Source organism: Tursiops truncatus, chromosome 4 (genome assembly GCF_011762595.2).
Source record: "Tursiops truncatus isolate mTurTru1 chromosome 4, mTurTru1.mat.Y, whole genome shotgun sequence".
NCBI lineage: Eukaryota > Metazoa > Chordata > Mammalia > Artiodactyla > Delphinidae > Tursiops > Tursiops truncatus.
Window position 1 is genome coordinate 121,366,759 of NC_047037.1, and position 19,090 is coordinate 121,385,848.

Genomic DNA, 19,090 nt, shown 5'->3' on the forward strand with positions numbered 1-19,090 from the left:
TGTACTAGAATAAGCTTGATAGCTCTTACTCCGGATCCCTCATGCTTATGACAAAGTAACACCTTCCTCACAAAGTCATGAAAAAGATGAAATGAAATAAAATGTATAAGCTTATTGTCATATAGAAAGCATTCAATAAACATTTCATGCTTCTATGTGAGATTGGCATTTAAAACATACAGTAAAACATGTATAGGACAATAATATTTAAATAATTATTTGTGCGTTTGTACTGAAGATTATAATTCTTATATTACATATCTGATATATAATCTGTTGATGTAACAAAATTGGTAGAAGATCATCTTTAAGTAATTTGAGTAGTAAAACGAAAGGTTTAATTAAGGCAGTTTGAAATTGATAACTTATGAGGGATATTAAGTTTTAAATAGTTAATATTAGTAGCAACAATAATCTTTATAAATACCAGCAACGTTTTAGCTACCACTTAAGAGTATGTTATGTAGAAATTTGTAAAATGAATCCTCTCAATTATACAGTCAAGATATTGAGACTCAGAGAAGTTATGGTTGCTTGGCATTTGGGCTATGTCATAGTTCTTGAATGGAACATGACTAAAAACCGTGTCTGTGTCTTCAAAATTAGGTTTCTTCAATAAAATGATATAATGCATTTATAATGTCTTTTCTATTTTCTCTTACCTATCATTACAGAGGTCTGGTGTAGGGACCTGACAGTTGACACAGCATTATAGAAACTGATTAATATTCAAATTAAATTAAACATACCTGGTTATTAAAAACTGGAAATGACATTTCAGGAAAATATTTGTTGTTTAGTTGTGATATTGCCATTTCAATTTAGATTTTATATCTGCCTTAAAATATTTTATAGAAGAAATTATATGACTAGGACAAAGTTAAAAAAATGACACAAGACCACAAATTTTGTTTTATCCTAAACTCTTACTTTATGAGTTGTTTCAGAAATATATTTCACATATGTAGAGAGCCATTAATTTACTTCATGGAAATTTTTGTCAGATTATTAAAAGCAAACAACTTTGAGTGTCAATATTTCATATTTTAATAATTGGCTGACTGAATATTTTATATTAATATTAAAATGATTTGATGAAACAGTCAAATGATATATTTTCATTATTTCTGATATCACATATTAAATATATGAAATTAGAATTGCTGTGGCTTCTTTTTGTAGTCAGTAATGATTACTATTGTTTATACTAATTAAATGACTCTCTTAAATAAAAGGTCTGTAATGTTATATTATATTGCTTTACAGATGCTCCCAAGTTCATATCAAACCAAACAATTTATTACTCTTGGGAAGGAAATCCAATCAATATAAGCTGTGATGTGAAATCTAATCCACCAGCATCAGTCCATTGGAGAAGAGAGAAATTAGTCTTGCCAGCTAAAAACACCACTAATTTAAAGACATATAGTGCAGGGAGAAAAATAATATTAGAGGTAAGTCTTCATGTACATATCAACAAATTGTATTACTTTAGCAGTTATCTACTATTTTAGAACATGTTTAAATATCTTAGTATCTTAATATATAATATATATTTCTATCCTATAATATACATATACCCTATTGTATATATTTCATGTTTACTTACTCGAGGGAAATTTTATGCATTTGGATTATGGTTCATTAATGGTTAATGTCTCACTACTTATATAGTAATATGGGTATATAACAAAAGCCATTATTTTTCATGAATTTATTTTTGGAAAAAAAACACAATTATATCAGGAAAAATATAGGGAGAAGGAATGAGTAATTTGTCAGTTATTGAGTGCCAAATGTTTAATTTCAGTGTTGCTACTGGACACTGAGTCTGTGGTTACACCTTCCTGCTCCTTAGACTGGTATATATAAATGCTATCTACTGGCTACATATTTACACGTTCCTAAATAAACCAGATTTACTTGTTCATTGCCTCATTTTATTTTATTATTTTACATTAAGATTGTAGATAATTGTTTTTATACTGCCAAGTGCCTGGCCTTTAAATTCTGTTTGAATACAATACCTTTAATTTAATAATTGCAGATTATGTGTGTGTATATCAATTTCCAAAGTTTATATAAGTCTATGACAATGATCATCAAGCCTCCCAATTTATGATGCTTTCATAAAAATTAGGAATCTTCCTCAAACAACCTTTTTAGCTAAAAAGATGCTACATTTTCTCTACTAATTCAATATATATAAATTTTAAAGATGCATGTTTTCGAATAACATTTGAGATCCATACTACATTAACTTAAAGGTATTCACATTGGTGCCATATTAACACTTCCACCCGATAAATGGACTTAGTGAAACGTTTAGTTGATAGAATGATTTAGCTATCACGTCTCCCAAATGTTTGGATAGCTGACTGTTTGGTAATTAAGCCACTTTGTCTAAAGCTATTTCAATTTAAATTTTTTTTTTTTGGTTTGTTTGTTTTTTTGTACCTGTATTAGAAAAACTATTTGCAAATTGACAGGGAGCTCAATTTCACAAAGACTTTGGCCAGATTCAATTGAAATTTTAGGTATTTAACCATAGCAGAAAACTGAGGTTCTTTGATTAAATACATATACTCATTTTTTAATTTACGATTTTTTGAAAGTAACAAAACAGTCTATAAATCCTTTGGGTTATTGCCAATAAATGCATTTCTAAAGGACATCCAAATTTGTTCATTTGTTTTGCCTAGGCACTCCCCTGAGGTAAGAGGACAACTTTCAATATATGAACAAAATTTGATGCAGGAGGTTTCTAATAGGTTGATTGGAATAATATTCTGCTCTGGATCATCTGTATTGTTCCTTGCCCTGAGTAAAGATGCTAACTGTTAAATAAATGATTTTCTCACCATGGAATATACAAAAAGAGGAAATCAAGTTTTTGAAGGTTTAGGAAAAAGACTTGCAAACTCCTTTATTAACACTGTACTCTCAGTTTATATTTTGGTGTTCAAAACCACATTTGTTATTCTGTTATATTCTATCAAAGCCCAACATCTGAAGTAAACTTGAATTATTTTGACTGCATATTAAAATATGAATAAGTGGTATCATAAGTAGATGTTTATAGCACTTATTAGATAAATATCAACAATAATTTGCATATTTTAAACATTTAAATATTTAAAATAAATATATATTATGTATCTTTGTTGTATATTATTTTGATAAAATTATCTATTATTTCACTGTGCTGGAATTGAGTGTACAACCACTATTGGACTTTACTGCTTTCCTAGAATACACCAGATATACTGCAGGGCACATGATTTGGCCCAGGTGTCTAGATCTGTGTGTTTTTAATAGTCTGTGCTACTAGGGGTATTTTCTGTATTTGTTAATCATAAAACACGATAAAGAAATTATTTCAGATAGAATTATAAAGCTTTTATCTTTTGATAGGCAAACTCCCAGGAACAGAAAAAACAACTGAATTGAGCTTTTTAAAGTTTTATTCCAGTTAAAATAGGTATATTTACGTTACTTCATTAATCTTGAGGAGCTGTGCAATAGTCAGGATTCTTTGTCACGGCCATCCTGTCTTTGCATTGCATTGATTCAGTACACATTCTTCCCTATGGGGTATACAAATGACTTTCTCATATGCCTGTAGAATAAAGACATTTTTTTGGTCAAATTCATTTCTCAGTAGTAAAATTATTTTAGAGTTAAATTAACCTAATTTATTAAAACCTGAATGTATGAAAAATGAATATTTTAGTCACTTAGAAGTACTTATATAAGAGCTGATTAAGCCTCTAGTCCTTAAACGTATGATCTATTCCTAGATGGACAGCTGACTAGAAGATGAATGACACAGCTTTTTTGTACTCTTTCAGAATTATCATCTTCAATGGACCTCAAAATTGCACTTTTAGTTAATAGCCTTCCATTATCACAAAACCATTTCCCCCTTTGGGGACAGACTTGAAATTAACAGCAACTCTTGTTGTAAGCATATTCTCTCTTAATAATAGTAACTGGGATTGAAAATTATATCTTTACTATCATCAAATCTCTTTTCTGAATTGATACTTCAGAATTTCGGTACATTATAATTACAGGGTTGGTCCCACCATTCAGCAATAGAATCCCAGAATGTTAACTTAATTATGGATTTCAAATGTGTAAGGACTGAGGTCAGCTATTTTCCACCTAAACTGAAAGAGAATTATAGGAATTGAACAGAAATGGAGGCAAGATACTGTTATTAGATATCAAGATAATGTGCCTATCTACAGGAATTGCTACACAAGGGCAGTATTTCCTTGCAAAATGCCTTCCTGGAAAGATTTTTCTTTTCAATGGGTCCTTGTCTTTTGTTAGTATTTTATGTTCAATAAAGTCATAAGAGGAAGAGAAAGCTGACATATTTTGAGCCTTTCTTAACTTTAAATCTGCCTGATCTTAGGCTACAACCTAGAAAACAAAGAGTTAACAATGCTTTTAGTACAAGATTCCTATTTTCAAAGTCAGGTCTGTAGCAATTATAGAATACATATTTTCCAAACTGTGTACTACTTTCTGAACTTTCATAGGTAAATATCTAATGATTTTTCTTTTCAATATATGTAACAAAATACGGGCATTTACTTAATAAATTGGTAGACTATAATTTACCTGGGCCTATGGATAGTACAGATCCATGGATTACATCTTGAAAGGACAGAAAAAATAGTTACAGCAGGGAGTTGTGAATAATTGAATATGTGTAAAGATGGTAAGGCATGCTAGAGGCTATTTTAAAATTTCTGTGATATTGTTTTAAAATTGTGAATTTTTATTTTATAATTATTTTAGATTGCACCTACATCTGACAATGACTTTGGACGATATAATTGCACAGCCACTAACCGTATAGGAACAAGATTTCAAGAATATATTCTTGCTTTGGCTGGTAAGTATAGCACAGTAATTTCTGAGAATTCATAAAATATTTCTGGAAGCAAATAGAGTTTACATTTTGATAATCCTGATACAGGTTATTATTAGAAACAAAGAACTGCTGCTTAAAAATTTAGAACAGTTGTATCTGATATATAGTGAGGACTTCAAGATTAATTTTAACCCTGATTCTAATTCTCCTAACTTTATATATGACACATCTATGAAAGAAGTAGGAAACGTATGTCTTAAGACATCAAATTGCATTTCATGTAAAGTAAGAATCTTGTCAAAAAATAAAAACAAAAGATATCTTTAGAGAAAATGAAATTAATCTATTTTAAAATTCTAAATTTAAAAGAACAAATAGTAACCTTATTTTTAAGCTAAATAGAAAATTTAGACTTATGTAACTTACTGAAATATTTCATTTTGTATATATAAAAGCATTCCAGTTCTTCCCTTAAAACTTAAAGATATAAAAATAATATCATGTAGATTAAAATTTACTTTAACTAGAAACCCTGATATGTTTTTATTTATATTTATGTGAATATATACAAGCACATATAGTTATAGAATTTGCCATTATGTTTTACAAGACTGATTAGGAATCTGGAAATATCCATTTTTATGCTTTGCAGAGTTCAGATGATGCAAATATATGATCTGTTGTCTTCTAAGTCCAGGTCAAGAAATATCAGAAAATTACTGTAATCTTATATTTTGATAGAATAAATAACTTCCATGAAAATATTTTAAAACTTTTTCAGAGTTCAAATATGTAGCTATTCTTTTATATTGTTATGAATGATATTTATTTCTTTTGATTTGTAAATATATCTCAAAATAAATCATTAGTTGTAAAGTTCAAAAGGGAACTTTAAAAGTTACAAAGCTAATAATAATCAAATTATTATGTAACTGGAAAACCTGCTATACTCCAATTCAAGTTTTATTTTACTACACTGGGGGAAAAAGGAGAGAAAGATTGTGTGAAAGGGTTTTAGGGAAGGAAACAAGAAGGAAAAAGTTAAGATGAGAGGTAAAGATAGAAGGGAAAGGAGACCAGAGGGATGAAATAAGGAAGGAAATAAACCACTGTGCACTGTCTGCCAGGAAGTCATTAGAAAACTAATCTCAGTGAAAGTCATTGGAAGTAGATGCTACACATTTAGGCATCTGAATAAACCATAATACAAGCAAATTAAATTCAAGGAAAATGAAACATGTTAATCACATCAAATTCATTGACAGTAAATTGAAGTATCAACTGTAATGGTGAGAAGAATCTATTACTCATATTAATTCCAAACCTTAGTAAATTAGGCAATGTTCTTGTAATTAGTATGAACTTTTTATAAATAATAACTAAACATATGATTATTATATTACTATATATATTATGTATAATTATATTAATACTGATGTACTGTTATATATTGCCTTTTTTTATGAGGCAATGTATATGACCCAGTTTTCTATAAGGTAAAACTTGATAAATGACCAAATATTTTTTTTCAGTTTTTGAGAGTTCATAATTCTAAGAAAATATGAAAAATAGAGCATTATACTGTTGATATTTAAACAATCTTATTAAATTCAAGGAAATACTAATGTCTGTGTACCTTCATATCTCACATTACTTACAGTAGTATTTTTCATTAAAAAATATATTTTATACATATCTTTCTAATGAAGATATGAAATTAGTGAGTTTCCCTCTTTCCCACCATAATAAAAAACAGAAAATGTTCCTTCAAGATAAGAGTTATTATGTTATTGGAAATATTTCTCAAATACTGCAGTTATCCTCATATTCCAAAATTTTATGACTAATACAGGCTAAAATTTTGTTTCAGAAAATATATATTCAACTGAAATTGTTATGAAGATATAAAAATGAATTAGACACTGTATCTTAGGTGGGAAACATACCTTTAAATATCACTATTTATGAATATGATTCCTTTGAGCAGACTACTTTATTTAATGCTTATAAAATTAAATCTTTCCTACAGAATTGAAACACTAAAAGTATAATGTGATTTTAAATGAAATATTATGAGAAACATTATATAGAAATTTAAATATTTCAAAATATATGTTAATACCACCATTCAATATGTCATTGGCCTATTTGACCTAGTAAAAGGTCAATCTTATTTGACTTATTTTATTTTACACTGTAACATATTACTTTGTTCCCAAAGAGCAATAAATTAGGCAAAATTTAGCATGGAATTTTGTACTACATATTCAGTGAAAAAAGGAAAAGCTACATTTTAAATTATTTTGCATCAAAACTATTTTTTTCTTCCCTCCTTTCTTCCTTCTTTCCTTCCTTTTTTTCCCTCCTGAATAATTAAGTCCTACCTCTGAGCAAAGTAGGCATTTGTATGTGAATGGGGTACGGCATAGCAGCCTGGCATAGGGTGCTAGATCCTGAAGGGAGTGAAATGGAGTTAAGGGATCTTCAGTGGTTCAGTGTTGGAGCCCTGGCTGTGTGAAAAGGATGTGCCTGTTTTAAAACAGAAACAGCAACTCAGAGAGGAGTATTAGAACCTGATCAGAGTAAGGACAGTTTTAAATAAAGGAGTGGGGGCAGTGATGGATGATTCATTTCTGCAAAGTTGGTAGGGTTAGCATGGCTAATATAGCTATTTCACCTTTGGAGAAGAGATAGGGAAAAGGCAAAAATTAGAATGACCCTGGGCTGATGATTGGTTATTGGGGGTACTCTGGTCTTATGTACATAGATGAATAGAGAAAAGAAGTGAAGGTGGTGTGTGTGTGTGTGTGTGTGTGTGTGTGCGCGTGCGTGTGTGTGTGTGTTCAGCCACTTCTACAAGGAGCTTCCTTTGCCAGGAATGTGATTTAGAAAACAATTTCTGAGCAAATTCTACACACTGAGATGATTTGGGAGCTACAGCATCCCAATAACAAAAGAGCACACTTGGCAGATAGATCTTGGTTTCTAAGTACCCTTCTTCACTGGGAGTAACCAGGGCTGTTTGTAAAATTGGCTGATTCTAGGAGTGAGACAGAGAAGTACAAGATAAGCCTGGAATAATGTGTTGAGCCATAAAGAAAGGATTTTTTTTTAAAAAAAGGATGGCTGTATGTTAAAAACATCCATTATCCAACTTTAACAAACATCAGAATATACATTAATTCAGCTAAGGAACATCAATAGTTGGTAAAGAGGTTGTGAGAGTTAGAAGAGAAAAAAATCAATATAGTCTTAAAATACCTACTCCCAAATTATTAGTTAATTACAAAGGGAAAAATAGTAACTTTACAGTTGATAAAACTAGCAGATCCCATTTTGATTAAGTGATCAAAGTTAATGTCATTAGCAATGAGAAAATTAAACTTTCATACTATCAAAAAGAGGCAATGGGAAGAACACAGAATAACAGCTGTGATATTCTTGCCAAAAATGCATAATCAGAATATAGTGTGAGGAAATATAAGACAAATCCAAATTGAGGTACCATCTACAAAATAACTAGCCTTCAAAGTGTAAAAGCCATGAAAAGCAAGGAATGATTAAGGAAAAGACACATAACAAATAAATTCCATGCATACATCCTTTTGTTATAAAGGACATTATTGGAATAAGGGTAAAATTTGGTTGTGGTCTTTGGATTAGATGGCAATTTAATTATTTCATAGATCTTATGTAGGAGGATGTGTTGCAGAAAGTAAATGCTAAAGCTAGCATCATGTCAACTTTAAATAGTTCAGATTAAAAGGAAAAGTTCCATGTACTATTCTTGCATTTTTTTAATAAATATACATTTATTTTAAAAGGAAAAAGAATAAAAAGGAAAGAAACTAAGGCCAATAAACAAATATGCATAAAATAGAGCCGCTTTAGAAAAGCAACATAACTTGTGAACACAGGTGACTATCTTAATAAATAGCCACATCTTTTGCATATGTGCATACATACTTTGATATATGATCCTGTAAGTTGCTTCAAAATATTAAGAAGAGCATTTTTCATATTAAATAATCATTTATTCACACACTACTAATGTTTTAAAATATGCAGGTATAATTTTCACTCTAAAATATAGCAATTTATTTAGACATTTCTTTTAAATCTCTTAATAAGTGTGATGATAGCATTGTTCTTAACAATGGAGATACAGTCTTCAGTAACAGTGAAAATATAACAGGGTATAGAAATAGGCATATGGATGCCACTCATACTCATGAGCTGGATATTTCACCTCCATGCCTCCCACTTATTTTGCCATTATCTCTGTTGGGAAAGAACAGCTATATAAAGTTATAGTAAGAAGAGATAGAAATGATTAGCTAAATTGAATCATGAGTACTCATCTTCATAATTGTCATAGTAGTTCAATGAATTACGTGTGATATTTATACCTATTTTATAGAAGAAAGTTGCATTCACAAATTAGGAAAAAATATGTAAAAACACATTTGTTCTTATAGCTATCATTATAACAATTTAAATAATGAGTAGACTAAAATATTGGCTAGATCAAAGTGCTCCAGAGGGCAGCATTCCTTTTTATGGTACCATTTCCTACGTATGACCTTAATGGGTCAAGTCCTATTATTTAACCCCATCTTTGTTTTTACATTTTCACAAAAGTAATACCAAGGAACCTATGATTGTTCATTTCTAGAATGATTTTTTTTTAAATAAGAGATATTTCACTGTGCTTTGATTAAATCACAAAAACCCTTCTATTAAACTCTGGCTTCATATTCATGGGCAAAGATTGGTCCAGTCCTCTCTGGTCTAGTTCTCATCTTCAGAAAACTGAAATAAATACTTTTTTTCTATAATTTTATGGGAAACACAACATTTTTTACATGTGACTGATAACTAATTTTGTTAGATTAATGTTTTATCAACATGCCAAATAAAAATAAAATTAGATAGAGACTGAGACAGAAAGAGATTTTTTTTAAGGATTTCATCATAAAATTTTAAAAAATGTACCTCCTGGTGACTTTCTAGCTAGGAAGCATACTTTGGTTTTTTTTTTAATTTAAATGCCTATCTTGGAGCAAATTAAAAATGTAGAACACATAAGGATAAATGAAATTGCAACCATATAGTTAACAATTATCATTTCTTCTTTATAGTTTTCTACTTCCAATAGATCATAATCTGACAAGCCATTCTGCATATGTACATGTGTATTTTAAAGAGCTTTTCCTGAAAGACTTTATCTTTTCAACCTCATCAAATGATTTTATGCATAATTTTCTTAACTTTCTTAATTCATTTCATCATTGCTATACTTAGTTTTTAACTGTAAACTTTTCATAGTAAACTTTAATATGGAGATCTCACCTTTGCTTCATTAATTGACACCCTTTTCTGATCAAGTTACCTTCTCCTGGGCAGTTTCAGGGGAGGGACTCTGCTGTAAGCTGTCAGCAGTTAACACTTCCAGCACTGGGGAAAGGGAGCCTTGGATCTGAAGGGGGTTTCAGCATGCCACAGAAGCCTCTCCAAGATCTACCTGAGAAGACCATTGCGAGGACTAAGTGAGGAAATGCAGCCAAAGCACTAGCACACGGTGTGTGCTCGACAAGTGTTAGTGACTTACTATTATAGCCAAATTATAGTTTATATTTGTCACTTTTCTTATGGATATAAGAAATAAACTATAAACAATAATCCATATTGTGGAGGTCTCTTTAGATATAATACCCAGATCTGGACATCACAGATGAATGCACAGTAAAATCTGATAATGGGATAATGACCTTGTTTATTCTGAACACTGTATTTTATTAAGTAATATAAAATTTAATTTGATTTTGCCACATTTTTTCTTCCAGTGTTTTTTCCTACATCTTTTTCACACAAACTGCTATTAAATGAGGTCTCCTCTGCTATGTTTCACAATTGATTTCTTTTTTTAACCTCAGTTCAGGACTCTGTACTTACCCCTATTAAATTTCATCGTGCCTATTTGAGCTCATCATTTTAACCTACTGAGACCCTGTCAAATCCAATATTTTTGTTCTCTTTCTCAGATTGATTTAATTCAAAAATATCATGAAGCAGTCATCTTTATTTTCACCTAGGTCATAGGTAAGCCTATACAAGTCATTTTTGTGAATAGAGACCATCTTATAGGTTAAACTGGATCAATTGAACAGAATTCTGTAGATATGGAATTATAGTCAATCTACTTGCCCTTGTACCTGGACAGCGTTTTATCCAGACCCTTGTTCTGTAAAACTTGAAAGCAGGTTAAAAGTAGTTCACTTGAAAACACACTTTCTTCAACTGAATACAAAACTAGATTTCTCCTACATGATCAGTTTTATGATCTAGCCTGGAAAATCTTCATCTTTCTCTTTTTTTCCTATATTGTAAGGCAAGCTTTTATTTGTCTTCAAAAACTATTTATGACATCCTTTTAATTTCCTCATTCCCATACTCCTCTGAAAAAAATTAAACTAATATAACTAGATATTATTTTTAGGAATCCATGCTTGTATCAATTCTGAATCACTTGTTAATCTACTCACTCAGCATACATAAAGTGTGATTCTGGTAGGTGCTAAGCACTGGTTTAGATCTTGGGAATACAAAGATGAATAATACTTAGCAACTGATTTTCACAAGTAAGCTATAGTATAAAAGATATGAGTTGCAATAGAAGTGTGAATCAAATGCTTAGGAACACAAAATGATTGTAATTCTTGGGGAAAGCTTCAAACAGGTATCAACTTTTGAACTGAATCTGAAGGAGTAGAAACAGATCCAGTGAAGAAGTAGTAGAAAGATGGAAAGAATCAAGATGGGAAAAGGCATGAGCATTTAATGGAGTACTGGATGGCATATCCTGTGGGTGGGTCAGTGGTGGTGATATGAATAGAAAGTCAGTAAGAAAACAAATTATGGATCTCCTTAAAAACATTCATCATGTTTACATTCTGTTACATCATATATACAGCAAGGGAAGTTTGGAGTTTTTAGTCATAAAGCAACACGATCCATTTATCATGAAACAACTATCTTGATTTCTATGTTTCTATTTCTATCTTTCTCTAAATAGCCTAATATATAAATGTATATGTGCATATATATATATATATATATATATATAGAGAGAGAGAGAGAGAGAGAGAGAGTATATATATATATATTATATATATATATATAAAATTAGGGAATTGGATTGCTTTTCTTTTGCTCTGGTGAATGTCAATATAAAAAATAAGCCTTTTTTTCTTTCTTTTCTTTTCTGTTTTCCTATTTCTTTTTTTCTCCCTCCCTCCCTTTCTTTCTTTCTTTTTTTTAAATAAATTTATTTATTTATTTATTTATCTATCTATCTATCTACCTATCTATCTTTGACTGTGTTGGGTCTTCATAGCTGCTCGTGGGATTTCTCTAGTTACAGCGAGCGGGGACTACTCTTTGTTGCAGTGCGAAGGCTTCCCACTGCAGTGTTTTCTCTTGTTATAGAGCATGGGCTCTAGGTACATGGACTCAGTAGTTGTGGTGCATGGGCTTAGTAGTTGTGGCTCACGGGCTCTAGGGCGCACGCTCAGTAGTTGTGGCACACAGGCTTAGTTGCTCTGCAGCATGTGGGATTTTCCCGGATCAGGACTCAAACCCATGTCCCCTGCGTTTGCAGGCAGATTCTTGACCACTGAACCACCAGGGAAGTCCTTTTCTTCCTTCCTTCCTTCCTTTCTTCCTTCCTTCCTTCCTTCCTTCCTTTCTTTCTTTCTTTCTTATTCTAGAGTGGAAAATAATTCCTTCTGTCTTAAATAAAATTATTGTGACCTTATGAATCCTTCTGGCTACTGCATCATTTCTCCACTTCTGCATCATTTCTGTTAATAAAGTTCACAAAATAAGTGACTATATTTGCTGCACCTAATTACTTTCCTCTCATTCTGTCACAAACACTTTCAGTCTTGTTTTTACCTCCACTGCTCTGTAAAACCTACTATTATCAAGGTATCCACTGAGCTTATTATGCTCTATCCAGTGGTCAATTCTCAATCCTCATACTTCTTCATCTAGCAACAAATTACACAGTTGAGTGTGTCTTTCTCCTTGAGTCATCTCCCTAACCCACAACATAGCAGTCATGCTTTCCTGGTTTTTCTTCTTCCTCATCGGGCTCTTTTTGGTCTTCATTCCTAGTAGTTCCCTATTTCTCTGAACTTTAAAAATCACTGTACTTCAGTTTGGGGGTCTCTTTTACTTTATCTACACTCACACCTTTGTTATTCTAATTTTTATGATTTAAATACCACCTATACTCTAAAACTCCAAAATATGTCATCAGCTTGGATATTTTCCCGGAATTTTATACTTTTATATCAAGCTTAATTACCTCTCCACAAAGATGTTCTAGAGCCAATGCAGATCTCCAAATGTCCAGATATCAAAAGCTAATCTGTATTCACCTCTACATATCTTCCTTTGGCATTCTTTCCTATCTCAGTAAGTGGCAACTGTCTCCAGCTGTTCAGGTCAAGAGACTCACAGTCATCGTTGATCAACTTGTTTACTCAGACCATACACCCAACACTTTAGCAAGTTTTATTGACTCTTTTACCAACAAGGTGTTTACAGGGTCTTACTATTCTCATGAAATTTCTATATTCTATACTCTAGTTGTTTTTGTTGGTTTGGTTTGGTTTTGCTTTTAATGTATATTTTTGCATAAAGTCCTAAACTGGCTTTCCCATTTGGCTTATGCCCCCCCTGGAGTATAGCCTAAATAAAAGATCTCAAGGGCTTCTTATTATTAAACAAATAGTTAAGTAATTAAGGCATAATTCTCTTCTGCTGAAAGCATTCCAGTGGCTTCCTACTTTGTTCAGAGATGAAGCCATAGTGATTATAAGGACCTATCATGCTTCACAAGGTTTCTCTTCACTCCACCTCCAGTGGCCTTCTCTGAACTCCATCTCCTTTCCCCACACCTTGGTCATCTTGCTCTCCACAGACTGCCCCCCCTTCTTTAAACCCTCAAGGCACATTTCATCTTTGTACTTACAATTTTCTCTTCGTAGCAGTTTCATATGAGTTGTTTTCTTATCCTTTAAGTCCTTGATCAAATATTACTTTTTAAACAAAGAGATTTCTGTCCACAAAATTCAAAATTACAACACTCCAACTCTGCTCCCATCCCCACCTAAACTATCTCACTTGTCTGCTTAATTTTGACCACAGTGTTTGTACAAAATAATTTATACATTACAATTATTTTTATGTAGTTAGCATGTAATCTCTATAAGAGAAGTGATGGCTGTCTCAATTTTCATCCCAGAACATAGAAAATTGCCTGGCTTACAGTAGATTTACATGAATTATTGAATGTATAAAGGATTCAGTGTGTTTCATTTGATTTGCCTATGAATCATAGTTGAAATGCACAATTAATAATGGGACATGGGACTCCATGAATTTTGACAAGGGTCAAGACTTGGGTATAATTGAGGAAATCATTAATAATTAATACCTCGGATTAAATGGAGAATATAAGAGGTAAATGATGTAATCAAGGACAGATCCCTGGAGTACCTCAGTTTAATTGATGGATTTTTAAGTATATGAACAAATAAAATTGAAAACAATTATTTAGAGAGTTAGTGTAACTACCTGCGAGGAGAAAATTTTAAACATATGTGATCAAATTCTGTTAAAAGATCAATAGGATAATGATTTGATTTGGCATTTGGGTAATGAAGTGAGGAATTTGCAGGGTCTCAGATGTGCTACAGATTGGCTATAACATTAGATTAACCTCACAATTGAAATAGGAAAAAATATATAAAATTTATTGGAAATAAGGTGGCTGCTCCAAGCAGAAGTAGATGGAACCCATCTCAGCATCATCCCTGAGGTGCATGCAGTGATAGCTACACTCTGCATGTTAGGGTCTTGCTAAATCTAGGAAGTTCAATTCTTTATACAATAATTCCCTTAATATTTGAGACTTTTTATCGGGTGGAGACTGATGAACAAACCTAGGAGAAAAGAATTTAATATAGAGAATTGGGTGGTTATAAAGTCATTTGAGAAGCAGGGAAAAGGGAAGGCACGAGATAGCCACCAATCTTCTGGCTTCAAGGTCATAATATACCTCAAGTGAGGTGCAAGGTCAAGTCTGCAACTGCTAATCAGAGGTCAGAAAGCCCTGCAGCCAAGCTGTCCTGCTTCTGATATCACAGCCACCAGCACCATGAACTGTGTGATTAGACTGTGGAATAGGGAGTCCAGCTGCTTCCATCATCCACATCTGTAGGTCTCCTTGTCCATGGGCACCTCCTCAGAAGAGTAGGGATGTCACACACGCTCTTTCAGCGTGTTAAACCACTAAGATGTGCAGCTCATCCTAAGTGCCTCCATGGTTCTAACAACCTTAGCAACAAGTGAACCTGGGAAATAAAGATTTTAGCCTTCCATTTCTTATGATAAAGGGGAGTAGCATAGATGATAGAAATGGATGTGGAGTATCATTAGAAAATATTTAAGATAAGGTTTCAAACACCATTCTAGAAAAATATTCACTTCAGTACTTTCACTTGCAAAGGCTGACAAATATCAAACTGTTCCTATTGGTATAAGTTTAGCAAGACCACATCCTCACCTGTGGGGAAAGAGTTGAATCAGTGACTCTGAACCCTACCTTAGTTGCCAGCTTCCCAGCATTCTAGGAAACTAAAGTTCCAGAAGTAAAGATATTGGGACAGAAATTAGGAACAATCTATTCAAGCAGTGTGACAGGGAAACAAAAGAAGAGTTTGTTGCCTGAGAATGGAGTAGAACAGAAGAAAGTTTGTCATTTGGGAGATTTTTATAGTTCATGGTAATAAGGCAGAGAAGAAAGAGAGACTGAAACTCCAAAAGAGAAGAAAAAGGGATGAGAAGAACTACCTGGTGATGCAGTGTTCTGCAGAAGAAAAAAAGTAAAAGTAACACCATTCAGAGATGGAGGATTTGGCCTTGGGAAAGAGGAGAGTGTACGTCCATTAATCCAAAAGTGATAGAATACAATTTGAGTGAACTTACTTGATGATTTCTGTTTTTCACTTTTGATATCAAGGTCTATTTATTCTCTGATAATTGAGGACACAGTTGAGGAAGAGAGTTTAAAGATCTAAAATACACACACATGCATACACATCCACAAATCATCTTTTATATTGCTGTTGTATTCAACATTTTTGACTCTCACCTTATCCTGAATCCTGAGGAAATACTGTTTTGTAATCCGATGATTCATCTTCAATTTGAAATTTTTCAACTTAAAATATTTACTCATCCAAGATATCCTTTGCAGGTGCATTATATTCTTCAACTCTCTTTCTTTTCTTCTACATGAATATCTTTGGGCATATGCTTTCAGAATTTTGCCTTATAGGGGCATCTTCACTTTGGGATGCTTTTTTTTGTTAGACAGGGGAACATAATATTTGATGTATTATTTTCACTTTATTTCCAAACATCTATGCATATATCTGCTCATTGCCCCCTTCCTTTTTCATAAAGTTTCTTGTACTTTTACTTTACTTATTAGTTCTTTTTTATTTAATTGTATTCTTTTATTTTATCAGAATTAAAGTCAGAGGAGCAACTCCTCTTATTGTTCCTTTACCTGTTACAAGATAAAGTAATTACCAAGGCAGACTTTTTATAAGTTTTCTCATTTATACTTTGATCAAACTATGACTTAGGCATATGTTTAAATATCAAAATGCTTATCAATGTTATTTAGACCCTGAGAGTCATTTTAAAGAAAGGGTAACTGAGAATAATATTTGTAAATGTCCTGTGATGTATATCCATCAACTCACCCTTACAACAGCAGCTTTAATGTTATTATTATTAACATTTTGCTTATAAGAAAACTGGTACCCAATAAGTTTAATTTGCCTAGAATCATACAGCAAGTCCAGAGACTGTTCCTATCTGACTCTTAGACCGTGACACCCAGTCTTTGCTATTATACACAGCAAATATTTCTAAGCTGAACCTCAGTATTGTATCTTTTGCCTACCATTTGACTAAAATATTGATAGATGCCAATTAATACAAAATAAAGTGATAGTAAGAGGATGGTTACCAGAGAAGGATAGTTACCAGAGTTACCAGAGAAGGATATGATGACTAATATTTACTAAGTGCTTAGTATATTTCAAGTTTTGTTTTATGTGTTCTTCATTATTTAATACTCATAGCATCCTAGCAGTGGATATTATTCTAATTTCCATTTTAGGGAGAAAAATACTGATGATTGAAAAGATTAAGAGACTTGTCCAAGGCTGAAGTTGACAAAAGTAGCAAGACCAGACTTTGGATCCATAGATTCTGATTATATATATCCAGGCTCTTCATTGAACCCTATATTGGTACCAGTCGAGGTGAAAAGGAAGAGTAAATAAATACGTGTTTGCATCATTGTCCTATTTATTCATTCAGGGATAGGTGGCATTCATTAATTATTAAGATGGAAGGTGCTACGAAGTAATTTAGAAAAATATGCTAACAATGATGGGAGCACTGCATATGGAATTCACATCAACAAGCCCTATTTGAAACACTGGACTGCGTTTGATTATCTTTTACAATATGCTTGCATACACCCAGTGAAGTTAAATATTTCAGGATCTTGAAAGCCAGACTGAAAAGTCTAAGTTTGCTGTTGTAAAGAGGAGGAAGCTCCTGAATATCTTCTTCAGGGAAGTGACGTGATCAGAATGGTACTTAGAAAAATTAATTTTGCATTACCTGCCATATGGGTTGAAATTTGGTGGGCTGTCCATAGAAAAGGAAGCTGAGAGCCAATAATGGCATTGCAGGTAGAAGCAGATAGGGCCTGGGCTTGGGAGTTAACAGTAGAAACAGGAAGGAAAAGATGGATATAAGAATTATAATGCAGGAAAGATGAAAATAACTTTGTGACTAATTTTGATGTATATCAGAGGTAGAATCAAGGATGAATGTGATTACAAAACAATTGAGAAAGTGGAGAGAAGAATTAGAGATGTTGGTTCTACATCAGGCACTATTCACTTGGACATACTCTGTACCTTTGTGTACTGTTTTTAATTACTGAAATATTTAATACATCATGTATTTCCTGAGGACTGAGTATAGTCTATCAGTATTTTCAATGATACATGTATGTATATATGTATGTATGCATGCATGTATAAATTGTGTATATCAAATATTTTGTCCCTTTCTACAAGAAATTCATAATTTAGTAGTCAGTGGGTGGTTGGACATGTAAAATCAGAATGGAAACAAATATTTAGGAAGATTTTAGAGTTGCAAATCATAAGCACACTTTGCTTTTTAGTCAGGTAACAGAAAGAAGAGGCCAATAAAAAATAAATGTAAATGAAAAACCAAGGTAAGAGTCAACTGGTCTGAAAATAGACTATATGGCTAGAAAAAGATGCTCACTGGCTTATATTTTGGTGATGGTACTTTTGTGCTATGAATAAAAACCTGGTTGGTGTACAATATCAGGGTGTACAGCTTAGCAAATGGTGTATACTTCTGCCCTGAGGGTAAGAACCCAGAACCATGTACATGCCATATGGTCAAAAGTAAAAGCCCAGAAGAATCACATTTCTTTCTTCTTCCCTAGTACTTAAAACCTTTCCTTTTGAAGTGTATCCTCAAGCTAAAGGTTATCATTGCTGTGATGTCCAACCTAGACCTAGTTGACATTAGGGAGTCACTCAGCATGAGGTGAGGAATTGGTAGTGTTATTCAGAACAATCAATGTGTGTGTGTTTTTTCCTCCTCTTCAAACTTTAGATCAAACCTACAGATGAAAAGAACCTATAGTTATAACCCAGGGATTAAAGAAACTTTTAAAACTATGATCATGTTTATGACAACTTTAATAAATTATTAAGATAATTTAAAATGTTTACTTCCAGATAAGATTTTAATAGCAATAGGACTTTGGGATGCATCAGTATTCTGCACATTTATTTCTGAACCTTAGAGTTACAGCATAATGCACTTCATAGGATCTCCAAATAATTTACAGTTACTAATTAGAGCTGAACTATACACTGTTGCATTTCTTTACAATATTAATATCTAAAAGGCCATAAACCTGCCTTCTTGGCTCTTGCCCAGTACCATTTATAAGGTGTATTTTTATTTGACCTACAGTGCTCTCTTTTAACTTTA

General features: G+C 32.3%; 1 protein-coding gene across 1 annotated transcript in view; it reads left to right on the forward strand.

Moving 5' to 3' along the window:
- NCAM2 (neural cell adhesion molecule 2) overlaps nt 1-19,090 on the forward strand; it is a 215,734-nt gene that overhangs the window by 110,252 nt on the left and 86,392 nt on the right. The window contains exons 10-11 of the mRNA XM_073804651.1: nt 1,267-1,454; nt 4,813-4,909. Of these exons, the coding sequence (XP_073660752.1) occupies nt 1,267-1,454; nt 4,813-4,909 (285 nt within the window). The remainder of the gene's footprint in view (nt 1-1,266; nt 1,455-4,812; nt 4,910-19,090) is intronic.